General features: G+C 58.6%; 1 protein-coding gene across 14 annotated transcripts in view; it reads left to right on the top strand.

Annotated features, from left to right (window-relative positions):
• ADCY7 (adenylate cyclase 7) overlaps nt 1–24,708 on the top strand; it is a 61,751-nt gene that overhangs the window by 28,965 nt on the left and 8,078 nt on the right. For 6 of the 14 annotated variants that reach the window (XR_010382319.1, XM_064489179.1, XM_064489177.1 and 3 more), the window contains exons 2-18: nt 4,741–5,176; nt 6,520–6,723; nt 7,996–8,157; nt 8,920–9,069; nt 9,380–9,528; nt 10,537–10,648; nt 14,059–14,186; nt 15,633–15,791; nt 16,006–16,138; nt 19,120–19,314; nt 19,658–19,692; nt 20,212–20,295; nt 20,580–20,652; nt 21,798–21,988; nt 22,917–23,001; nt 23,444–23,569; nt 24,413–24,511. Coding sequence is in view for 13 of the 14 variants with exons in the window: in XM_064489179.1 (XP_064345249.1) it covers nt 5,006–5,176; nt 6,520–6,723; nt 7,996–8,157; nt 8,920–9,069; nt 9,380–9,528; nt 10,537–10,648; nt 14,059–14,186; nt 15,633–15,791; nt 16,006–16,138; nt 19,120–19,314; nt 19,658–19,692; nt 20,212–20,295; nt 20,580–20,652; nt 21,798–21,988; nt 22,917–23,001; nt 23,444–23,569; nt 24,413–24,511 (2,256 nt within the window). In the remaining variant the exon portion in view is untranslated. Of the gene's footprint in view, nt 1–4,737; nt 5,177–6,519; nt 6,724–7,995; nt 8,158–8,919; nt 9,070–9,379; nt 9,529–10,536; nt 10,649–10,718; nt 10,977–14,058; nt 14,187–15,632; nt 15,792–16,005; nt 16,139–19,119; nt 19,315–19,657; nt 19,693–20,211; nt 20,296–20,579; nt 20,653–21,797; nt 21,989–22,916; nt 23,002–23,443; nt 23,570–24,412; nt 24,512–24,708 lie in introns of those variants that run through there. The other 8 variants (XM_064489178.1, XM_064489176.1, XM_064489175.1 and 5 more) reach the window with 5 other exon arrangements.

Raw genomic sequence — 24,708 nt, 5'->3', positions numbered from 1 at the left:
GCAAAGAAGGGAGAAGATGGTGTATGTGGGTAGCTCAGAGGGCTTCCTGGAGGAAGAGGCCCTCCTGGATCTTGCTGGCTGCGAGGAGGCTCCCTGGCACGGTTGCCTGACCTTGCCTCTCTAAGGCAGAGGGAGTTTCCTTGATGAGGTCCACTTTGTCCCCACCCTCTGCACTTGGCCTTGAGGAGGGAGGGCAGGAAGGGGTTGGCATTTTGAGATGTTACATGTTCTGTGGATGTCAGCACCATGCAGGTGAAGGGCAGGACCCTGGATGACCTGTATTCACCCTGTATTCTCTCTTTTACTAGCTGTGTGACCTTGGGCAAGTGATTGAACCTCTCTGTGCCTCATTCCCACATCCATAAAACAGACACAGTAGTCATCCTCACCTATGGGACAGGGGTGCGGATTTAAAGAGACTACAGTGCTAGGCATGCAGTAAGCACTCAGTAGATTTTGTTTAGGGCATCATTTGCCCCACTCAGTCACAGCCTCTGGGACTCCAGGGGCTCAGAGCCCACCAGGACAGCTTGTGGAAGAGGAGCTTGATTCCCTTGGTATCAGTTTCTCCCTAAGCATACCCTGGGCTCCCTAATTCCTCCCACAGGGCCACTGGGGGTCACTGGAGGCCCCTGGAGAGGACTTGGGGCGCCCCCTGCCCTGCCTCCTGTGGCCCTGGGCCTCCTGCTGCCCTGCTGCCTGGGTCTTCTGTGGTCTGGCCTGGCCTGAGCTGTGCAGTCTGGGACACAGTGACAGAGGGGACATGGGGTGGGCATGGGGGGAGGGTTCCCCTCCCTGGCCCAGCCCCCTTGCAGGGGGTCTTAGCCAGGACTGGCTGCGTCTGCAGGGGCCCACTCCCACCTCTGAGCTAACTCCCCCTGACTCTGGTCTCATCAAGGGGCCATGAGGGCTTTCTGGACACAGCAAACTGGGAGGCCCAACATGGACCTTGGGACTCTTGGTTGCAAGGGCCAGAAGCTCACACTGGCTTCAGCTGTGAGGTGCATTGATTATCCCATACAAGTAAATGTCTGGGGGTCGCTTGAGCCCCTGGCAGAACTGGATCCAGGGGCTCAGGGGTTAGGTTCAGGACACTGTCTCACTCCAGGTCTCTGCATGGGCTTTGGTCTCAGGTGGCCACTCAGATGGCTGCTAGCAGCTCCAGGGCATCTCTTCCCCGTATCAACAGAAGTCCCAGGAAGGATTCTCACTGGCTTGGTTTTGGTCACATGTCCATCCTTGAACCAGTCGAGGGGGCTTGGGAGAGACTGTGCTGGTGAGCCAGACCTGGGTCACATGGCCCCTGAACCAGGGGCTGAGAAGGTGGGAGAGGACAGTGCCCAGCAAAAGCAGGAAACACCCTTCCAACTGGACCCCCTCTTCCGTAAGATGGGGCTGCTCTCCTGCCAGAGTTCTCGTGAGGTGTAAGTGACAGTGAAGGAACTTTGGGACCAGTCCCCCCAGGTGAAGGGGCCTCAGTGTCTCTGCTCTTGGTTTTTGGAGTTCAGGCAAGACAAGCAGGGTGGGGGTGAGGGAGCGACAGGCAGACTTAGCTTGACCTCAGGGAGGACTTACAGCCAGAGTGGTGCCCAGTGCTGGGAAGACTGCCCTGAGAGGTGATGAGCTCCCTGTCACTGAGGCGTGCTGGCTGAGGCTGCAGGAGCATTTGTTGGAGACGTGGCAAAGAAGTTCCTTCATCCAGGGCTTCAGACGGGCCCTCCCAGTTGCCAGCTGAGTTGGCAAGAAGAACTGGTGATGGGACAGAGGGACATTGAAACTGTCCCTAGCAGAGGGGGCCTCTGGGTCTCATTTTGAGGGTGGCTCCTGGAGAGGGGCTGGTTCTGTGGAGATGCCTGTTGGTGCTGGGTCATCTCCAGGAGGGAGAAATGCAGTCTTTCCTCCCTGCCCTGCCTTGTGCTGCTCTGTTTGTTCCAGCAGCTGGATGAGGTCCCTGGGTGTGCTGAAGTCTCTGTGTCCAGTGCTGTCCAGTTCTGTCCATTGTCCACCTCCTGTCCTGCCTGCCGTTGCCCAGGAAGTGGCCTAATTAGATCACTGAGAGGAGTGTTTACCAGGCCTGGATTCCCACAGACCCTCGGGAACATTTTGCCAGGTCCCACTCTCTCCATGCCTGGCTCAGCCAGGTTTTTTGTGCCTGGAAGGGCAGGTCGGCATCTGGGGATGAAAGGCTGTGAGGTGCACGTGTGCTTGTGCATGTCCTGGCCATGCCTAGTTCTGGCCTCGGAGCTTTGCCTAGGGGATGGAGCAGCTGTGGGGCGTTGCCCTGGCCCCTTGGGGTTTGGGATTTCTCAGCCTGGCAGTCCTTGTGCACTGGTGTTTGGCATCTGGCCAGAGGGACAGGCAGTGTTGTGTATACTTTGGGCAACTGGTTCAGTCCCCAGGAGCTGCTGCTTCTGGAAGGAGCTCCGTGGGGGAAGTCTTTCTCAGTTCAGTGAGACAGCGAGATTGGGCCGGGAAGCCCTGGTTTGGGAGCTGGCTGACCTGCCTAGGTTTGAGTCCCAGCCCTTCTACCAACCAGCTCCAGCTGTGTGATCGTAGTCAAGTCACTCTACCTCTTTGGATTCACTTCTGTGTCTGTAAAATGGCTGTGACACCTTGGCCTTAGCAGGCTGTGAAGGGGAGAGTAGAGATGTGTGTGTGTGTGTGTGCAGGCACCTGGTGGAACAGCATTACAGCTGTTCTAGGGGTGCCCTGGAGTGGGGGCTTCTTAGGGCGGGGGCCTTCTCTTATTTTGTGAACTCTTTAGCACAGGGCTGTTCCTACATCATTAGTGCTCAAAAAATGCCTCAGAGGGGTGGGAATAGCTCAGTGGTAGAGCACGTGCTTAGCATGCAGAAGGCCCTGGGTTCAATCCCCAGTACCTCCACTAAAAGATTAGTTTAAAAAATGTTTAAAAATGCCTCTTGTGGAACAAAGACTGGTAGGTGAAGATTTAGAGGTGGCACTCTAACGAGTAGGCTGCACCACTCAAATTTTAAAATTTAGCTGCCAGCATTTGAAAATTTGTGTTTCATGTAGGAAACAGATTTGTAGCTTGTCCAAGCACTTTGGACACTTTGGCAGCCCTGGCCCAACCCCCCAGGGTTGCCTGGATTAAACAGGTAGTTGCCAAGGCTTGTGGACACCTGCCTGGGCCTAGAGGGAGCAGAGGGGCCAGAACTTCGGGCAAACAGCCCCTTGCTCCTCCCTCAAACACGTGTTTTTTTCCATTTTGTTCCTGGGTTTTGTGGAGTAGGAGCTCCCAGATGGAATAGTGCTGCAGGTGGCTCCTGGATCTGAGGTGGCCCCGGGTTACCCAAGGCAGCTGGCATTCACTGGGGGGGGGGCTTCACTCAGTTGCTGTGACTCTGGGTACCCCACTATTCTGCCTTTGGGGGCTCTGGACTGACTTTCCATTGCAGCTTCCACAGGTGGTTATTTGCATCCTTTGTAATTGCCCTGAGCTTCCTCATGTCTTATGGGCTCCCTGCCCTCTGCCACCTGCCCTGTCCTGGTTCCTATCTCTGAGGCAGGCCTGGAGTATGTCGAGGGGGCGCTGGATTCCCCATCCAGGGCTGCTCCCTTGACACAAAGTTCCCCCTGGGAATATGGCAGCCACCCCAAGCCCCAGTTGCTGCATGTAGGGATCGCACATTTTTTGGGTAACTTTCTCTCCCTGGAGACTGGGAGCCTTAGAGAGGGAGAGAGAGCCAGCCTGGCACACAGGAGGTATAGTGGGCCTGGTGTGCCACAGGCATGATTAACAATCCTTTTGGGAATAAATGAATGAGCAAATAAATGAATGGTGCTGTGCAAAGAAGGAGCCCCTCTGGGCTGAGCATCAAAAGCCTGGGGTCTGCTCTCAACTTCATCATAAAAGGTCCATCCACTGTGTTCTTCTCTGAGGTTCAGGTTCTTCTTCTATGAAGCAGTGCTTGAAAACATCTTGAATTCTTGTTACTGAGCCCTTTTTATAAAATTTCAGTCTTACGTGGAAGTGTAACATAATATGAATGCAAGAGGGATGCTCTGGGTGAAGGAGGCATTAGAGTCTGAGACACAGGACTCACTAAAAGGCCCCAGTCATTGAGTGAATGTGGTCTTGGCATGAGGACCATTGGAACAGAAGAAAACCTGCAAACAGAATTCACATGCACAGTCACTTGACTTAGGACAAAGGTGGCTCCACTGAAAGTCTTCATGGAAGGATTGTGGCTTCACTAAAAGCTGCTGGGATAATTAGATATCCATTCAGAAAAAAGAAAATCAGCTTGATCCCTGCCTCACACCATACGCAAGAATTCCTTGAGATGGATCAGAGCCCTACACGTGAAAGTAAAACAGTCAGTGCTGTTCAGTGGCAGTTTCTGGAAGACAGAAGGGTGCTGTATCTGCACTGCCCAATATGGTAGCCATTCTCTGCATGTGGCTGTTGAGCAGTTGAGATGTGACTGGTGTGGCTGAGGGACCGAATTTTTTATTTCACTTTAAATCAACTTGAGTTTAATTTTAAAGTTAAATTTAAGTTAATTTTAGGTAGCCATGAGTGGCTAGTGGCTACCATATTGAACAGTACAGTTATAGGAAACACCAGGGAACTAGCCTTCTGACTTCAGGGTGGGTGGAATTTTAAACACGACCTAAGAGGTTTGGGTTCAGGTTGATAAATCAGACCTGGGGCTGTGAGGCCTGGCCCTGCTCTCCAGTCCAGGTCAAATCCTGGTTTGCTTTGTGTCTCAGCAGAGCGGAGGACTCCGTGTGTCTGTTGAATCGGTCCTGGATGCAAAGGAAGATGTCGTCGGTGCAGTGAGCGCAGCCTGGGAGCTGAGGCAGGGCAGGCCCCACGTGCCCATGGAGCTGCAGGCTGAGGGGGCGCCTCCCCAGCCCCGCCTGCTGGGCTCGGAGAGTCTGGAGGCCTAGGCACATGGGGTGGGTGTCGGCAGACAGATGCTCCCCAGGCCCCAGGGTGTCCTGAGTGGACTGCTAGGCGGTGTACCAAAGGTGGAGGATGCCGACCAAGGGGCGCTACTTCCTCAACGAGGGCGAGGAGGGCCCCGACCAGGATGCACTCTACGAGAAGTACCGTCTCACCAGCCAGCACGGGCCGCTGCTGCTCACGCTCCTGCTGGTGGCTGTCACTGCCTGCATCGCCCTCATTGTCATCGCCTTCAGCTACGGGGTACGTGAGGGCAGCCGTGGGCAGAGCGGGCTTCTCTGGGCTCAGCTCTGATGCTTTGTACCTGTGAGGCCTTGGGCAAGCCTCTGTCTTCTTTAAGCCTGAGTTTCTGCAGCTGTGAAGTGCTGTGGGGAATATTTAGGCTGGAGGAAGACACATTTTTTATTTTTATTTTTAAGTCTGGAAGTGGTTTTAGATGTGACATTAATCTGGCCAAATAAATTACCCTCACTTTTCTCCACAATGAACTTTGATTCTATTGAAGGCCTAGGTCAGGGCTGGCCTGTGTGTCATTGCTGCCACTTCCAGTACCATGGCAGACATCATGAATCAATCCCCGCACTCCTTCTCCCAGATCCTGGCTGTGGTCTCAGAATCCTTCTCATCACAGCTATTGAGGCAGATGCCACTAATATCATCTCTGATCTAGGCCTTGCCCTGCTACAGCCATTCCCTGTGTGTGGCTGTTGAGCACTTGTGGCTAGTATGACCGAGGAACTGAATTCTTAACTTTATTTTTAATTAGTGGAAACTTAATTTTGAATAGGCGCATGTGGCTAGTGGCTACTGTGTGGGACAGTAAAGTTCTAGAAGAGGACATCAGAGACTAGAGGGTGTTGGCAGGGTGATAGGTGTAAGGGGGCCAGCATCCAGTAGGTGCTCCGTCAGTGCTGCCTGTTTCTCTGTGGATATAAACCCAAGGACATTTGTTCTGTCACTCAGCACATAGGTGCTAAGCACCCACTGCGTGCTGGCCCCCAAATCAGTCTCTGTCTGCATGGAGTTCAGGGGCCCCTGGGGGAAACCAGGTGCTGTCCAGCTGAGAATCATCTTTCTTGTTACCCCCCGCCCCCCTAGTGTCACCTCTGTACCCTTCCTCAGCTCTTCCCCTGTCTGGGACACCTTTGGTCATTATTTCCTCAAACAATCATTCATTCTTTAAGAGTCAGGATCAGTGGCCTCTCCTCCAGGAGGCTTTGCTCCTGTGCTCTTGTACCTGTCCCCTGCAGGTGTGCACAGAGCCCCTCGGAATCCGGGGAGGCCTGATGGAGGGGAGTGGGGAGGGAGAGCATCACAGTGCTGGGCTGGGCTGGGAAGGATGCTTAGGACCCTGTAGACGACTGGGGAAAGGTGGTGGTGAAGGCGCCTCTAGTAGAGGCAACAGCACAAAGCTTGAGGTAAGAAAGAACCTGATGTTTAGAGGGAGGTTGGACACCACGCATGTGAAGGAAGCCACAGGTTACCCTGCTCAGGGGCTGGACAGGCTAACCTGGCAGACTTTCTGGAGGAGGTGACACCCCAGTGGGGAGTGCCATGGCATTTCTGTGCATGTTTGCCCCACCCAGGAACCCTCGGAACACCAGGCTGTCCTGGGGACGGCGTTCTTGGCACTTGCTGTGTTTGTGGCTCTCTACGTGCTGGTGTATGTTGAATGTCTCGTCCGGCAGTGGCTCAGGGCCTCGGCGCTGCTCGTCTGGGCCTGCCTTGTGACACTGGGCTACATGCTGGTGTTCGATGCATGGATGAAGAAGGCCTGTGCGTGGGAGCAGGTAACAGGGCGGGGCCCTAGCATCCCTGGGAGTTGGATGCCGCCAGCCAGTTGTGCACTTAGTAACTCCTGGCCTCTCTGGGCGTCAGGTCCCTCTGGAGCCCGGGTCTGCTTTGGGTGTGCCAGCCACGGGCCCTTCCCTCTCTGCGGGCTGTGGCTCTGTGGCTGAGGATGGTCCTGGGCTGGGCTTGGGCTGGGCTGGGAAGGATGCTTAGGACCCTGTAGGCGACTGGGGAAAGGTGGTGGTGAAGGCGCCCCTAGTAGAGGCCACAGCACAAAGCCTGAGATAAGAAAGAACCTGATGTTTGGGGGAGGTTGGACACCACCCATGTGGAGGAAGCCACAGGTGACCCTGCTCAGGGCAGGCTGGCTCTTGTTCTCAGCTCTGTGCTGATAAGTGGGGGGAGGTGGGAGGAGTGTCCACTCTGGCTGTGGCATTTCTGGAAATGACACATCTCCGACTCAGAGCGGCAGAAAGGCAGAATTGGCTCATGTCCAGGAAGGGCCCAGGGGTCAGTCCTGGCGCTCCAGCAGGATGGCCGGGTCCTGGTTTCTCTCGGCTCTGCTTTCCTCTGTGCTGTTTCATTCCTGGGCGGGGCAGAGATGGCCACAGTGCCTCCAGGCTGCCTGACTGGCAGCCTCCCCAGCTCAGCTGAAAGGAGGAGCCCTTTCTCAACTAGCTTGAGTCGCACTGGCTGGCCTGGATCATGGGCCCAGCTCTGGATGGTTGCTGTCACCAAGGGGTAGCCCCCTCTGACCGGTGGGACTGAGGTGGGGTGAGGCTCTTGGAAGCTCGGGGGAAGGTGCTGTTCCCAGAAGGTGGCGAGTGCAGGGCAGGCAGGAGAGCCACAGCCAGTGAGAGTGGACGGGGCAGGTGGGGCTGCACTGCTGGAGGTGGCAGGTGAGCCGGGCCTGCCTCAGCCTTCTAGAGGTTACCATTCCTGCGGAGGAAGAGCGGCAGACAGTGGGTCACGAGAGCTGAGGAGGTTGGGCCTTGGCCAAGGAAATGATGCTGGCTGGGTGGATTTTGACTTTTTCTTATTCTATTGTGTCTGTCACTGCCCCTCACCACACAGGGTGGGGGGAAGGGGCCGACCTGAGGGCTGAGAGCAGAGGGCACCTGCGGCCTGGACTGGCTGCGGAGGACTCAGCGTGCAGGCTTCTGGGGCCGAGCCCGGAAGACAAGAGGCAGCAGGGCGATCCCGGCCCAGCCCTGGGCTGTGTCCTGGTGGGGGCGGCGTGGCGGGCTGCGCTCATGACACCCCGCCCGCAGGTGCCCTTCTTCCTGTTCATCGTCTTCGTGGTGTACACACTGCTGCCCTTCAGCATGCAGGGCGCCATCGTGGCGGGCCTTGTCTCCAGCACCTCCCACCTCCTGGTGCTTGGCGCTCTGATGGGGGCCTTCACCACGCCCAGTGTCCAGCTGGGGCTGCAGGTGAGGGGTGTGGCGGGGGTCTGGGCGTGGGGGCCGGCGGAGGCCTTTGGGTGGCTGTGGTTTGGGCTGAGGGCAGTCACGGCCCAAGTGAGTGATTTGAGGCCTTGGACAGAGGTGTTCGCAGACACACAGCCTCAAGGCCAGGCGCCCTGCCCTGCAGCCTTGTCTTTGCTGGCCTACGGTACCCTGGAGGCTCAGTCCCTCACTCGAGCCCTGCCCCTTGGGCCTCCCTGAGTCCAGAGCACTGCTGTCAGGTGAGGCCCTGCTCCCGAGCTTTCACCTGTCACCCCAGAGCTCCATCCAGACAGGGCCTGTCTTGTGTCTCTATGTTGCGTGATGTGAATAAATCATGGTGTCTTACAGATGTGACTTCCCCCTGACCTGGCCTGGTGTCTGGTCTGGGAGGCAGAGGCCGGAGCTCGGGGCAGCCAGCGCAGCGCTGTGTCTTCTGGGCTCTGAGCTGTGTAAGGGGACGTGCTCCTGCCTCCCCGGAAGTGGCTGGCTCCTCCAGCCTCTGGGGCACGAGCCCTTCTACACCAGGGAATGCCTGGCAGATGCCAAGACAGGCCTAAGTCCTGGTGCTGTTACCACTGTGACTCCCTGGGCCACCAGCCCCTGTTTAGGCTGCAGGTTCCCTGCCTGCCCCGAGTGGACTGGAGGCTAGGGAATGGGGAGCGGGTGCCATCACCAGCCCTCCAGGGGGACCAGTGTCCCGGGGGCCTGGCCCGGGCCAGATCTGAGCCCTGCTTGGTCTGCCCGCAGCTGCTGGCCAATGCTGTGGTCTTCCTGTGCGGGAATCTCACGGGCGCCTTCCACAAGCACCAGATGCAGGACGCCTCCCGCGACCTCTTCACCTACACTGTGAAGTGCATCCAGATCCGGCGTAAGCTGCGCATCGAGAAACGCCAGCAGGTGGGGACCCACCTCCCCCTGAGCCACAGCCAGGCCCTGCCCGCCCTCAGCCATCACCCAGGCCCCACACCCGGCGTCCCTTCTCTGAGGACGTGCTCATTGAACAGCATCTGTGTGGGGCACGTGGCTGGAGACCTATGCCGGCCTCACCTTGGGGGCCGCTGGGGACATGGGAGGGTGTGTGCCCGCCCGGTTGATGGCAGGATGTAGGCCAGTGGTGTTGTGGGGCGTGGCGGGCAGAGTGGCAGGAGGGCAGAGAGGACGGAGGTCGCTTGGGGCCTTACGTCGCCTGCCTGTGCCCCGTGTGCAGGAGAACCTTCTGCTGTCCGTGCTGCCGGCCCACATCTCCATGGGCATGAAGCTGGCCATCATCGAGCGGCTCAAGGAGCACGGGGACCGCCACTACCTGCCCGACAACAACTTCCACAGCCTCTATGTCAAGCGGCACCAGAACGTCAGGTGGGCGGCCGGCTGGGCCCGTGCGCACTGTCTCCTGGGGAGTCTCGGGCAGGTGGCCCCCTGCCCTCCTACCAGGAGGCCAGGCCCCAGCCCACACAGGGACTGGGGGGAGGTAATCCAGGCTTCTCTCTGGGCCTCGGTCCTCCTACTCATTTCCCCAGGGGGGTGGGGTCAGATTAGATTGGTTTTTGGGGACATCTACCACCCCCTCAAATTGTTAAACTCTGAGCACAAACACGACTATTGAGAAGAAAAGGGTCTTTTCAGATGATTCTCAAAGGGCACAGGTCCCCCAAAAGGAGATGAAGCCCCCCTAGATCTCGGTGGCTGCCAGGGGCCCTTGACGCCTGTCTTTGATTGAATTGAAGGGGCTGTTGGAGCTTGGCTGTGCCGGCCTAAGGGAGGTGTGGCTGTAGGTGCTGTGAGCTCCCCCTGCTCCTCTGCCTGGAGGTCCTCTGCCTGGCCCGCTGCCTCTGTGCTGTGGACCATCCAGGACTGCAGACTTAGAGCTGGGAGATCTGGTGCAGATTGCAGCTCTGGCTTCCCAACAAGTCTTAATCTCCCTGAGCTTCAATTTGCGCATCTGTAGATTAGGGGTCCTATACGGTCAGTGTGAGGACTAGATGTGCGAAAGTGCTGGGTGTGGAAGTCGGCTGGAGGGAGTGTGGGGTCGCATCTTACCAGGGCTTTAGTTCTGAAGTCTGCACAGAGGTTAAGTCCAGGTATGGGGAAGGAGGGAAGTCCCAGGGTGCTGGAGAATCCGCAGGTAAGGGCACCGTTCAGTCATCTGCAGCAAGGGCTCTGAAGGGACTGAGGGCTCCAAAGGGCCCCCACAAACTGGAGTTTGCTTTAACGTGAAGCCTCTGGAACTTTAATTCATCTTTATGGCCAGAGCTTCTCTTCCATCCCTGTGGAGACTGAGGGCTCACAGGGGTGTTTGGATACAGGGCTGGCGGATGCTCAGGGGCTCCGCTGGCCCTGACTCCCACTGGCCCCACCCCATCCCAGCATCCTCTACGCTGACATCGTGGGCTTCACACAGCTGGCCAGCGACTGCTCCCCCAAGGAGTTAGTGGTGGTGCTGAACGAGCTCTTCGGCAAGTTCGACCAGATCGCCAAGGTGAGCCTGCCGACCTGTGCTCCCTCCCCTCTGCTGATGGTAAAGTCAGAAGCCCCTGCACCACATCCATGGGATGTCCCATACCCAGCACTATGCTGAGATCGGCATGGGGAGGTCTGGGCTGAATTTTAGCCTTCAGTCAGCAAATGCTTCTGAACGCTCCATGGTTGAAGTGGGGGTTGAGTGGTGGCCGAGGCTGCCAGGATCCTGTCCCCCAGAGTGTGAGATCACTAGGGAGACTGACAGTACACACCAGGGAATGCATGGGGACTCGGGAGCTCCGGAAGGCTGCCTGGACGAGGAGATGGCTCCATCCTCACTATGCAAGGTGAGCAGCCTCAGCCTCCCCTAGAGGCATTGGAGGCCTGTGGAATGCCAGGCCTCAACTAGAATGTGCCTTTTGGCAAGATTGCAGGTGAATAGTGTGCACGTTAAAGTTTGAGAAACCTTAAAAAAGACCTGAAGAGGAAAGGGAACAATGTTATGGGCAGAGGGAACAGCATAGAAAGCCTGGAGAAGAAAGCAAGCTCTGTTTGCCCACGCAGTGAAAGCGGCTCAGTGTGACTGGGACAGAGTGTGAAGGGGGCAAGGTCACAAGGTCAGACATGCAAGGACTTGAGGGCTGAGGTGAGGAGTGGGACTTAACCTGAGGACCCTGGGGAGAGTAGCAGGGGAGGGCATTGGGCAAGGAGAGTCTCCAGGGTACAGCCAGGGTGGGAGAGGTCTGGAGACCAGACGGGGCTGAGCTGGGATCTTACTGTTTTGTCTTCATGAGCAGCACCCAGCTCAGGGTGTGTGTGTGCATGTGTGCGCGCACGTGTATTGGGGGGGAGGGGCCTCAGTTATTCATTAATTTACCGCATGGTCCCAGGACCCACTGAGTGGCAGCCCTGGACTCACGTGGGCCTCGGGCTGCCCTAAAGTTGCTCCCTGGCCTACGTGCTGTGTGGTTTGAAGAGGGTATGGGGGTGGGACTGGGGAGTGCCTAGCCCAGCCCCCGGGGGTCAAAGGCTTCCTGGAAGTGGTGGCCACTAAGTAGAGACCCAAGTGTAAGATTTAGGGCAGTGGCTTTCCATCCTGGCTGCATGTTTGAATCCCATGGAAGGCTTAAATAAATCACCAGTACTTATGCCCACACCCTTGACAGTTTATAAGAGCCATCCAAGTGACTCCGTGCGTGGAAATCAATGGTCTAGAACCCAATGGGAGGCAAGTTCTGGCCCCATGTTAGGAAGATTTTTTCACAATCAGAGCTGCTTAATCTTGGGAGAGACTGCCTCACCAGAGGTGGGCCGCATATCAGGGGATGAGCTTCCCGTCATGGGGTTAACCAAACTGCAGTTGGACACCACTGGCCAGGGGTGTCCCCTCTGGGTGCTGTGGACTGAGAGGCTCCTGGAGCCTTCCTTCGGAGCTTCCTTCCTTCAGGATGTCTCCCGAACCGGCAGGTGGGAGTTCCTAGGGGTTGGGCCTTATAGGGGGCAGGGAGCCAGCTTCTCAGGCCACAGCTAGCCCTTTCTCTGCCACAAAGCCCAAGGACCTGTCTTTGCCTCCCTGGACACAGCTCTCCCTCCGGGGCAGGCCCAGGAGGCAGCCCCATTGGACAAATGGGAGGAGGGAGGCTGTGGCAGATGCCAGTCTTCCGGCCTGAGTGTCCAGTCTCTGGGCAGACACAGGCAGGGCTGGACCCAGCCTTTTCTCCTTTTGGCAATCAGATTCCAGAGCTGTAGCCTCCCGGTGAGAGCTGGGGCCTGCTCTCAGAGGTGTCCGCATTGCTTCTGGGCTCAGGCACTTTCTGCCCCCAGCACGCTCACACAACTTCTCCGGTTTGTAAGTGTCAGAAGCACAGTGGAGGAGCAGCCTGGGGAATGTGGCCTTCTGTAAATCCCGACAGCTGACAGCTGGGCTGGATCCAGAGGGCGATCCTGTGCCTGGCCCTAGAGAAGATAAGCCCAGTGGCGCCCTGAGCCTGAGCCTGAGCCTCCTGGGTGTCCTGGCCCTCGCCAAGCTTCCTGCTGGTTTCTAGGAAAGCACTGTCCTCACCTGCCTCTGTTAGGCCGTTCAGAACCCAGCACGTGCCAGACGGGGCCCAGCGGGAAGCAGCTGGCACACACTCAGCTGGGTCATCGAAGGAGGTCTTAGCAAGGGGCTGCTCCTGGTGCCTGGCCTGGTCATTGGTGCTGGGTGGCCACTCAGGCCTGGTGGCCTTGCCAGGGAGTGGACACTGGATCTGGAGACAGAGTGTGTCTTGGTTCTGGGGGAGGGGGCAGCCAGCCCTCTGGAACGCTGCAGCAGGGAGCTGGGGCGTCAGTGCTCTAACCCCCAGCCTCCCTGACATCAGAAGCCAGAGGGCAAGGCTGTCTGCCGGGGCCTCTGTGAGGGGTGGGGTGGGGAGTAGACTGGAGCTCTTATGCGGCAGTTCCTCCTTCCTATTCTCTAAAACCGCGCCCCCATGGCCTCTGTGTGTGCGGCCACCTTTGCCAGGGGCTAAAGGGGGGGTCTCATGGCTACAGCACCACCCTAAATGAGAACTCAGATAGCCTGCCTGAGCCTTCCCTTCCCCTCCATGTGCATTTTCTTATGTGATCCCAGCCTCTCTCCCCACCTTCTTCTTTCCTCTCTGCCCCCCAAACCCTGTGTACCTAGCAGCATGGCCATCTGTTGAGTCACCTTGGCATCTGCTGATCACTTAGCTTATGGCACCTGCTACCTCTCTGTCCCTATCTCCCCTTTTCACTCCACTTCACCCACACTGACTGCTGGGCTATGTCTCAAACAACTTTCTTGCCTCAGGGCCTTTGCACATGCTGCTTCCGTCTCCCTGGACTGCTCTTCCTCCAGATACTGGCATGGTTTTCTCCTTTGTTTCTTTTAGGACTTTGCTTGAATGTTACCTTCACTTAGAGGCCTTCCCTGGCCTCCTGGGAACTTTCCCTTCCCTCCCATGCCTCATTTTTCTTCTTAACACTTATTGTCACAGGTATCTATAGGTTTTATTTATCTAGTTTAATGTCCACCTCTGCCACTGGCTGCAGGGACTGTTTTCTATTTTGCTCACTGCTGCGTCCCAGTGTCTGGGGCAGGGCAGGGCACTCAGTAGCTGCTCAAACATTGCTCAGTAGATTGCTCATTCATTGGGTGAATGAACCAAAGGTAGTCCTTCCCCAGAGTCACTCAGATGGCCACCCTCAGTAACACTTTCTTTCATCCCTGACGCCTGCTTAGGGCTCCTGTGGAGGGCCCCTGTCTCCAACCTTTTCACCAGGCCCAGAGGCAGCTACTGGTGGCTGACGCTGCAGGAGAGAGCCCCTGGCCGTGAAAGAGCTTGGCTCACCCTGGGGGGTGTGGGGAGGTGGCTGGTCCCTGGCACCCAGGCAATCTGCTGACCAGGCCTCTCTCTTGCCCTGCAGGCCAACGAATGCATGCGGATCAAGATCCTGGGGGATTGCTACTACTGCGTGTCAGGCTTGCCCGTGTCCCTGCCCACCCACGCCCGCAACTGTGTGAAGATGGGGCTGGACATGTGTGAGGCCATTAAGTAGGTACCACGGGCAGGCCCGAGGCACTGGGGCTGTCCCTGCCATGGAGCCCTCCTGCTCTGCAAGGCGTGGTGGGGAACGCATTGTTCCCACTCTGCCGATAAGGGAACTGGAGCTCAGGGAGTGGTGATGGCTTGCCTGGACCACTCTGCAGGTTGTGTTTGCACCCTTCCCTGTGGGCGCCCTGGGACTCCCAGTCCCAGAGAATCTCAGAAGCTCAGAGCTGAGGGGCCTGAGGATGGGCAGCTGGGCTCCTTTCCTCCGGAGACCGTGCCTCTGCAGCAGCAGGGGAACTGGCAGACTCAGAATCTGGCCCCAAGCCCCCATCTGCCTCCTGCTGCCCCTGTGGAGACCGAGGAGTCGGGGGACTGACCCTCAGAGCTGCAGGGAGACCCCCCAGCCTCCCTCAGCTCCTTGCCACCAACACCCAGCTTCCCGTGAGGCTCTCTGGAGCCGCAAGCAGCTGTGGTCTGTGTTGGTCCAGCGGTGGCGGAGGGCCAGGTGGGCTTGGCCAGACCAACCAGTGTTCGGGGCAAAGCTGGTGCAGCTGGGCTGCCCGAAGGGGCACACTCCCTTCCCGATGTAAACCCATCTCCAGCTTGTCTTCCTCCTGAATCTCACCAGAAAAAACACTGGCCAGGCAGTCAGTGGTCTGGGTCCTAACCTGGCTCTTTGTCCCCACTTATGCGACCTCGGGCTGTGCCCCGCCCTCCCGGGGGTCAGTTTGTCCCTGGGTCATGCAGAGGTTATGCAGGACCCTCTGCTTCCTTTGGCTTTGACTCTGGCAGCCTCAGTCCATTGCCAGCCTGGTGTGGGTGGACACAGGGCACCAGCTGTTCCCTGGGCCCTCACCCACATGTCAAAGGGACCCAGGAGCCTTGCTCATGTTTGGGGGTGCCTTGTGCCCCAGGAAAGCTCTAATTTGGGTTTCCTTGTACTGAGTGGTGCTAGCAACTCTCAGTGCTCTTGTTTCCTAGAGATGGTGGGGTGTAGAAGGCCCCCCAAGGCTGGCCCCATGTCCTTTGTTTCTGCTGAGTTTGGGGTGGTGCCTGGACCCCTCTGCAGACCCCAGCTGGGGCTGCCAGGTGGGGAAAACACCCAGTTACAGTATTTTAGGGCCTTCAGCAAGAGCCACAGTGAGTGACCAGTGACAGTTGGAAATTCCTTCTCCTTTTAACAGCCTTTGAGCTTGGAGGCAGCCACATCCATTTGCACACTCCCAGAGACGGGGTGCTCGTCCTTTTTTGATGAGGCAACCCTTCAGGCTGAGAATGTTCTCTCCTGTGAGCTGGGCTTGCCCTGTTCCCGCACGCTCCTCACACCCTTGCTCTGCCCATGCCCCATGCCCCATGCCACACCCGCTACCTGGGACCTCGGGCCTGTCCAGGGTTCAGGCCCCCCCCCAGCAGCCGTGGCTGGAGTGGGGTGACTGGCCTCTGCCCCAGGCAGGTGCGGGAGGCCACAGGTGTGGACATCAGCATGCGTGTGGGCATACACTCGGGGAACGTGCTGTGCGGTGTCATCGGGCTGCGCAAGTGGCAGTACGACGTGTGGTCCCACGATGTGTCCCTGGCCAACAGGATGGAGGCGGCTGGAGTCCCTGGGTGAGGCTCAGCCAGATGGCGGTGGGTTCAGACGCCGGGGGCTGACTCCGGGCTGGGGGCGGGGGTCAGGGTGGAGTCAGAAGTGGAATCAGTGACCTCAAAGTGGGGGAAGCCAGCCTGGGCTCCGGCCTGCTCGGCCCTGCCCGCTGTGCACCCCTGGGTGGGTGCTCGCCCTCTCTGGGCCCTGCTGCTGTCTGATTCTGGTCTCCCCCAGGCGGGTGCACATCACAGAGGCAACACTGAACCACCTGGACAAGGCGTATGAGGTGGAGGATGGGCACGGGCAGCAGCGGGACCCCTACCTGAAGGAGATGAACATCCGCACCTACCTGGTCATCGACCCCCGGGTACGTGGGCTCTGACGTGGTGGGCCGTGGAGGGGTGGCTGGAACTGTGCTGGGCCCACGCCTGGGGGGTGGCCCCCTTGGAGGGAGAGTGTTCTCCTCTCCAAGGCTGTGGAGAGGTAGGAAAACACCTGCCCGGGGTAGGAGTGAGCACCCCTTCACTAGGTATGTTCTAGGCCCCATGTGATGCCTTCTCTGGGCATCAGTGTTCTTCTCTGTGAAATGGGAATGACAGCAGGCCTGCCTCAGAAGAGAAAAGCTGAGTGAAGCCCTCCTTGTGAACTAGGTGCATCATAAGCATTCTAGAAATGGTAGTCACTATTAGTTTATTTTCTATGAGGTTGTCACTAATCTTCCAGATTTTCAAAAGACACGTTGTAAAAACATGCTTTGGACGAGAGTCAGGGAAGCCAGGAATGGCCAGGGTCACTGGGCAGGAGACTCTGTGTGTCCCGGGTTCTGACCTGCCGTGTCCGCCTGCCTGGCTGGTGCCTCCACTTTCTACGTCAGCCCCGCCTTCTTCGGGACCCTGTGGTGGGGGAGCTGTGGGGCTGCTTCTAGGTGGGTGGGCCCGGTCCTGCCCCCAGCCTGACTGCGTCTGCAGGGGCCATTCTTTCCTGCCCGTGGGAGGCCAACTTGTCTGGAGGCCCTTGGTGAATCATCCTTGGGGCTTACTCAAGAATGTCGGCCACGGCTGGCCGTTTCCAGCTCCCTCTCACTCTGGCCTTAGCTGTCCGCAGGGCTGGCCCGACTGCCAGTCTCCTGGGGAGCAGAGGGCCAGCCTGTGAGCCTCCCCAACCCCCTCAGGCTTTGTCCTGCTGACGTTCCCAGGGTGCCCTTGGTGGTCATCGATGCTGAGTTAGCACCTAGGGAAACGCCTCCTGGGTATCTTGACATTGCTCCCTGCCCATCATCATGGAAACCCTCCAGCCCCTCACTCTGTCCCCACAGCTCGGAGCCCCATGCCATCCTCCTGTCCCTCCACTGCCAAGCTCTTTCCACTGCAGGATCCTCCACAGCAGGGAGTCACTGCTGCTCCCTCTGCCCAGACCCCTCCTCCCCCATCCCCCGTGTTCCCGTTCATCCTTTTTCACTTGTGTATTGTCAGTGTGAGCTCCATGTGGGCAGGCTCAGGGTGGAGGTCCTTCTTCTCTAGGCTCCACCCCTGTGCCTAGAACAATGCCTGGCATGGAGCAGGTGCCCAGGTAGTTTGTGAATGAATGAAGTGTCTCATGCAGGGTTAACTGGGCATCCTGTATTTTATCTGGCACCCCTACCTCCCTCTTCGTTGTTTAATTTTATTCATTCACATAGTTGAAAATTCAAAAAGCATGAGGGGCATGTTGTAGAAAGTTTTCCGCGCGTCTTTGTTCGCAGCCAGCACGTTCCCTGTAAAGGGGACCCACGTGGTTGAGTTCCTTCCTCTGGAAGGTGTCTGTGCACATATAAGTAGATGGAGATCCTTGTCTGCCTCTTTGCTGTAGCTCGGCCCCCACCGGCATGTACTTGCTTTCTTCACCAGACGTCATAGCTTGGAGACCTTCTCTTCTGTGCACAGAGACCACCCTCATCTTTTCTCACTACTGCACGGCACACACCACAAGGATGCTCAGGCGCACCTCCCGTGGTGGACAGGGAGGTCCTGCCCAGCCCTGGCTTCTGTAGGCTTACGTGTGTGAGGACCTCGGAGACGAGTGTGCAGAGGTGGCTGTGGGGGTGCCTGTGGCCGGTGAAGGTCACAGGTGTTCTCCCTGTCCCCAGCCTGGGTCTTCAGTACACATTTCATTTTCAGGGGCAGGTGTCTGTCCCCCTGCCCTAAGAGAGGAGTGCCAGTGACCTTGAACTTAAACAGCTGGGTGCCATGTAGGCAGAATTGATGACATTGGAAGGGGAGACTGAGAAATGTGACCCCCCCCCGGGCTCCTCGGGGGTTCCTCACCCCAGGTACATTCTCAGGACTCTCCTCACAAGGGCTGAATGCCATGCCATTCCCTCTGGCCTGGCAGACAGACGCAGCTCAGGGTTTAAAAATGTTTCTATCCCAGAAGGAGGCTAGAGGTTTCCAGGAAAGTTGCTGCTTGCGGCTTAGCGAGTGCTTGTGGCTCTAGGTGCTGGGCCCTGTGGGGGTTTGTGGGGCCGCAGGAGACAGGGACCGCTGGAGGGCAGACTCAGCGGGACTTGAGACAGCCCAGGCTTGTCTCTGGAGGCCTTGGGGGTCTTCCTCTCCCCTCTGCCTTTTCTGGTCCTGCCTGGCCTCCCCAGCTGGGGAGGGTCCTAGGTGTGTTACTGCTCTTGGGGGTGTTGGGGTGAGGGAGGCAGGGCTGGGCTCCTCATTCGGGGCCTGGCTGAGCCACAGTGTCCCTGGCACGGCCATGGCAGGCACGTGGCGGGTAGCAGACCCGTGCTGTGGGTTGCAGGCCGTACGGGTGGAACGCCCTGGAAGGCTGCCCCATGGTGGGGGCTCTGGGTTGGCATCTAGCACTTCTCTTCCTCCTGCTGCTCCCACAGGAGGGACGTGTGCCTGCCACACGGGGGTGGGCTGGGTAGGATGCCTGTGGCTTCCCTGGGCGCCATCTCCCCGGGGTGCCTGACGCGGAGGGGCGGGTGAGCTTTCAGGCTCAAGGAGCTTCACAGGCCGAGTGGGGCCTTCGGGCTGAGGAGGTTACCCTGCCTGTTGCCCTGGAAGCTGAGAAGGGTCTGAGAGACTGTGCAGTTGTGTGACCCCCAGTCTCTCCCCGGCCTGGGGCAGGGACAGGACCTTGAGCTGGGGCCTCCCCCTGAGCCCAGCCAAGTAGCACGCTGGACTTCCTCCAGTCCCCAAAGGGCTGCAGACCCAGCAGATTTCTTTTTGGCCATTTCCCGTTCTTGCCCGATGGGCCAGTGCTCTGGGTGGCATTGTGTTTCTCGGGGAGCAGGATGCCGGTGGCAGCCCCTTCCTGGCTGAGAGCGGAGGGGTGAGAGGCCGGGTCTGTGTCTGCCCGCAGAGCCAGCAGCCACCCCCGCCCAGCCAGCACCTCCACAAGCACAACAAGGGGGATGCGGCCCTGAAGATGCGGGCGTCTGTGCGCATGACCCGCTACCTGGAGTCCTGGGGGGCGGCGCGGCCCTTCGCACACCTCAACCAACGTGAGAGTGTGAGCAGCAGTGAGAACCCTGTCCCCAATGGGCGCAGGCCCAAGGTAGGACCCCTCCTCCCGGAGAGCTGGGAACAGGGGCCCCGGAAGGGGCCAGGAGAGCGCATGCTAAGGGTGGCCTTCCATCCCAGCCTCACCTCACTCGCTCCACCTGTAGGATGGGGAATTGCAGGCACCTGGAGAATGCTCTGGGGTGGCTGGGGTTGATCCTGGCCTCCTGGTTCCCCAGATCAAGTTCAGCTTCAGTTCTGGGTGTCTGCAGCTTGCACAGTCCCCAGTACCCTGCCTGTGCATCTGAGAGTGCCAGAGGTTGGTAGGCCCAGTCCTGGGACGAGCATCAGGGCCCTGAGTTCTGGAGAATAACCACCTCCCCCTACTTCCCTTCCAGGCCATCCCCCTGCGGCGCCACCGGATCCCTGACAGGTACGTGCCCTGGCCCCTGCCTTCCTGACCAAGTCCTGTCCCAGTCACCTTCTCCAGGCAGGCTACCCTGACCAGCCTCTGTCCAGGAGGGCGTATCCATGAGGCCCAGCCCTGACCCTGGGTTTTGTCGTGGCTTGGCTCAGAGTGTTTCTAACAACCAGATCATAACAATGATTGAGTGCCTGTTGTGTACCCACCCTGTAGTGGGGTTGTAGAGTCAGTGGGAGGGAACTCTGAGGTTTAGTGGAAAAGGCCTTGCACCGCAGGCTAGGAGTCTGCCCTCTGTTTCTTCCTGGGCTGCTGGCCAGCTGGGTAATGCTGTGTGATGCTGGGCCATCACTTGCCCTCTCTGGGCCTCCACTTGCCCTCTCTGGGCCTCAGTGGGACCCACATATCCCTCCGTTATCCTGCATGAGGCTCTGGGAACCCCACTTGGGTGAATCGTCTGCTCCACACCCTGCCTCTGGGAGAGTGGACATGGGTCCCTGGGGTGATACCATTGTGGGTGTCTGATTCCAGAAGTGCGTCCCCTAAGGGGCGGTCAGAGGATGACTCATATGATGATGAGATGCTGTCAGCCATCGAGGGGCTCAGCTCCACGAGGTGAGGCTCTGAGACCTCTGTTTGCCCCTGTCCCCCTCAAATATGGACCCCTGTGTGCGCAGGCCTGCCTCGTGCCTCATGCCCAGGTCCAGCTGTGTCCACAGTGCTGCCTCCTGAGGGCGAGGCCTGGTCCTCCACCCACCGCTCCCCTCTCCCCACTGAGGGTGGCCCCCACCCAGCCCTTACTCCTCTCCCCACTCCCACTCCCCTCCTGAGGCTGGGTCTCCTCCCCGACTCTCCCCGACTCTCCCCACCTCTCACTGTCCGTATCTGCTGCCCCACAGGCCCTGCTGCTCCAAGTCTGATGACTTCTACCCCTTTGGGTCCATATTCCTGGAGAAGGGCTTTGAGCGAGAGGTGAGGACCTCTGAGCAGCCCCAGGAATGGAGGATCCAAGGCCTGAGGTGGGGTGGGGGTCCCAGCTACGGGGCAGCAAACAGCCCCAGAAGGTCAGCTCAGGGAGCGTGCTGCAGGATCGTGCCAGCTGCCATTGGGGTGGGGACGGGGCTCAGTCCAGCCCCATTTGGGCTCTCTTCCTGTCCACCTCACCTCTGAACCTGGCGTGTCCCTGTTAGCGTGTTCGCCCGTTTGGCTTGGGAGACTTTGCTCCCTTCAAGTGCCAGCCAGGACCTCAGCTGATACTGGCCAGCGCACACCTTAGGCTGACGACGTTGGCCTTTTTAAGGAAATGCCCCAAACGCAGACTCAGCATTGACGGGGCCTGGCTAGCCCTCCCGTCTGGCTGCTGTAGCACCGTGCTTTTGCTGGCTGGTGGCCACTCACTTACTTGTTGAGTGCCTGCTGGCTCTGGCAACATCCAAGGCACACACGTATGTCATTCCACCCTCACCCCGCTGGCCAAGGTGGGCACTGGTACCCATTTCACAGACTTTCAGGTTTCAGGGTGTCTTGGCCTCAGGTATAGCCCATCTGAGAGGCACTTTGGTGTTGGGACTTCTCGGCCATTGCAGCCTCCAGGCTTGAAGGGGCTCCTTAGACGGGGAGCGTGGGGTCTGGAGGGAGGTGTGGTGACCAGCAGAGCCACCGGGCAGGCCTTCCACTGGCTGTGTGGCCTGGGCTCCCTGAGCCTCAGTTTGCTTATCTACGGCAGGAGCCCTGTGGGCTGAGATCTTGAGATGGTGCCTGGAGTGGAGGGCCAGGCAGCACAGGGTCCCCCACTTGGCAGCTCGGGGCTCAGGCCTGGCCCTGCTCCTTGGTTTGGGGTGAGAACAGACCCACCACTAACCCCAGTCACAGCAGCCCCAGAGCTCACGTTTGTCTCTTGTCCATGGACTTGAGACATGGGCTTTTCAGGGACCTTGGAATTAAAGGCAGAGATCTGAGAGGAGTAGGGGAGGGGAAGGTATCCCCTCTGACTATACACCAGAAACTGCAAAATGGAAACAAATGAAAATTTTTTGTTCATGATAATGTAACATTGTCCCCTGGAAGTCAAGGAGGGCGTGTAAGTTTTTTTTTTTTTGTGATATTATTAACTGGAGCCAGGGTGGAGCCCGAGAAGGGGTCGGAGCAAGTGGCCCTGCAGGTGGGGCCTCAGCGGCCCAGCCGCCCCTCACAGTGTCTGTCGCCCCCAGTACCGCCTGGCGCCCATCCCCCGGGCCCGCTACTACTTCGCTTGTGCCAGCCTTGTCTTCATCTGCATCCTGCTCGTCCACGTCCTGCTGATGCCCAGGTCAGTGGCGGGGTGGGCCGGTGGTCAAGCCCACTGGGGTCAGGCTAGGAGGGGTGGTGACCTTGCAGAACCTGCTAGAAAACCTGCAAGGGGCTTTGTGACTGGCAGGACGGGGCTGCTGTTAGAGTTAGTAACTCTAGTAACTTTATACCTTCGAGCCCCAGGAACCTGGTTGGGTGTTTTTGGTTTGTTTGTTTTATTTGAATGGCATGCCGCAGGCCTCCCCACTCCCAGATGCCTCTCACCTTCAAAGTCACCTGTTATCTGTGTGGCCCTGTGGGCACTTAAGTTTGTGACCCTTGCCTTACCTTAGGTGTTTAGGGCCTTAGAAGGTCCAGCTCCCCAAAACCGTAGCCATCACCATCTTTCTCTTAGATGTGAGAAATTGAGGCTCACGGGGGTTAATGCCTTATTCAGGGTGTGGGGCCAGGACACAGGAGCTGCTGAGTTTCCTGCTTCTGCCAAAGGCTCTGTTGGTAGGGGCAGGGGCAGGGGCAGGGACAGGGGGCTGAGGTCAGGGAGGGAGTAAGGTCAGCTACTTGGTGGCTTCTGGAAGGGTGGTTAAGCCAGAGGGTCCACTAGGATTGTGGTTTAGGATGTGGTTAATAAAGACGAAACAGGGAACACTTTCAGATGGTACTTATGTGCCAGACAGGAGCCTAAAGGCTGTACAGTCACCCATTTCTTATATACTTGGCCCAGAAAGGGGGGTGTGATGTTGACCTTGGTCTTGGAGTCTTGGCCAGGCTTTGTGTGTTGTGGGTGGGGCAGCTGGACCATGGTGTTCAGAGGCTCCCCTTTGGCTGAGTATAGGTAGCTGTTTTGAGGGGGCAGAAGGTGAATTGAGGTGGTGGGGATGGGGAGCTTGCCTGAGGCTTGGCCCTGGGCAGAGGGTCCCCTAGAACTTGTGTTTCTCCATCCCCTCCAGGGTGGCAGCTCTGGGTGTGTCCTTTGGGCTGGTGGCCTGCGTGCTGGGGCTGGTGCTAGGCTTGTGCTTTGCGGATAAATTCTTGGTGAGTGGGGAGGCCCCTGACCGGGTGCCAGGCTGTGTGGTGGGAGCCTGGCCCCACTGCCCCTGCCCCCACCTTGGTGTCCCCCAGCCCCCCACCCCTCCCTGTGAGCTCTGCCCCTCTGGCCTCCAGGATAATCTGCTGAGTGCTCAGAGGCTTCTCCTAGGATTCTCTTTCCTAGGTGCTAGTGGTCCCCAAGTGGCTGTGGCTGTCCCCGGCCCCAGGGGTGGGGATGTCCCTTCTGTCTGCACTCCACATGTGTCCTGAGCTCCAGGCTGGGGGTACACCACCACCTGACTCTCCCCAGCGGAGGTCTCAGAAGCTCTCATGCCCTCAGGGCCCTTGGGATGGGGGCCCCCTGGCCAGGCCTCCAGCAGGCTCTCCCTCACCTCCGGGTGCGGGTGCAGCTGCGGGTGCTGGTTGACTCGACCCTGTGACTCCACAGAGGTGCTGCCCGGCCTGGGGGACGCTCGGAGCCATCTCTGAGAGGGTGGAGACACAGCCCCTGCTGCGGGTGTCCCTGGCTGTCCTGACCGTCGGCAGCCTGCTCACCATTGCCGTCGTCAACCTGGTAGGTTCTGGGGGTGGGGGAAGGCAGGCCTGGCAAGGACCCCTTGGGGCCGTGCACACTTCCTGGGGGAGGGAGCCAGTCTCTGACCCTGGGAGCTAGATTCTAGAATCCTATAATCCTGTTGCCTAAAAATGGCATCTGGCGTGACCGTATCCAGAGCCCCATGGGCGGGCCCTGTGGAGTGTCTGGCAGCTCAGGGCTCCTCACCCTGCATTTGTCACATGAGGACTTGGCGCCCCTAGAGCTCTTGTGCGGCCAAGCTCATACGGTGAGATGTCTTGAGCCGCCACAATGTCCTCGTGAACATCTCAGTCTTTCTTCTCAGCCCCCTGGGAGGAGGTCCCGGCCCAGCCTCTCCGAGACCCAGTTTCCTGGGCATGAGCATGAGCTTGGGGCCTGCTTCTCGGGCGGGCTCGGAGCTCCATGCTGAGGTGGCACTTGTCTTGGCCCGACCCCCCAGCTCTGACATCTGGATTCAGTGCCTCTTTCCCACACTGCCCGCCCCCTGCACTCTGGACTCTGTGATCCCCTCCCTCAGCATCACCTGGGGAGAAGGGACCTCACTGAAAACATTGCTCCCAGCTTCTCCCGCTGAGTCAGCCTCTGGGACAGGGCTCTGGGGGTGGCGTCCTCATGTCTTCCTTTGATACCCTCTCTCCGCATTGAAGCTGCCGGGCTGCGGTGGGAAGTCGGGGCTCCATGGCTCTGTGCTAAGCTTAGAGCTGGGCCTGGCGGGAGTTGCCCACGGTGCTCATGGAGGCCCAGGCCCTGCCCTCTGGCTCCTCCAGATCCCCAGCCCGGAGCCCCTGGACAACATCTCATGGGGACCTGTCTTTTCTGTAGCCGCTGATGCCTTTCCTGGTCCCGGTGCTGCCTGCTGGGAACGAGACAGGCCAGGGGGCCGCCAGCAGCCGGGAGAGGACCCTGTGTGAGCTCCTCCCGGTGAGTGTGTCCTCACTGGGATGGCCCCTGTGTGGACAGGTGTGGAAGAGCTGAGTCCAGCCTCTCCCAGGGGAGGCCGAGAAACCAGGGCCCGTGGGCCGAGGGGTCCGGGTGCTGGCATGCTGGGTCGAAGGTGAGAGGGTGGGAGCACCCTCTGCTGGTGGCTGTCTCCTGACCACACCCATCGTGACCTCCAC

This window comes from Camelus dromedarius, chromosome 9 (assembly GCF_036321535.1).
Source record: "Camelus dromedarius isolate mCamDro1 chromosome 9, mCamDro1.pat, whole genome shotgun sequence".
Lineage (NCBI taxonomy): Eukaryota > Metazoa > Chordata > Mammalia > Artiodactyla > Camelidae > Camelus > Camelus dromedarius.
This window is presented reverse-complemented; position numbering and strand designations above follow the sequence as displayed.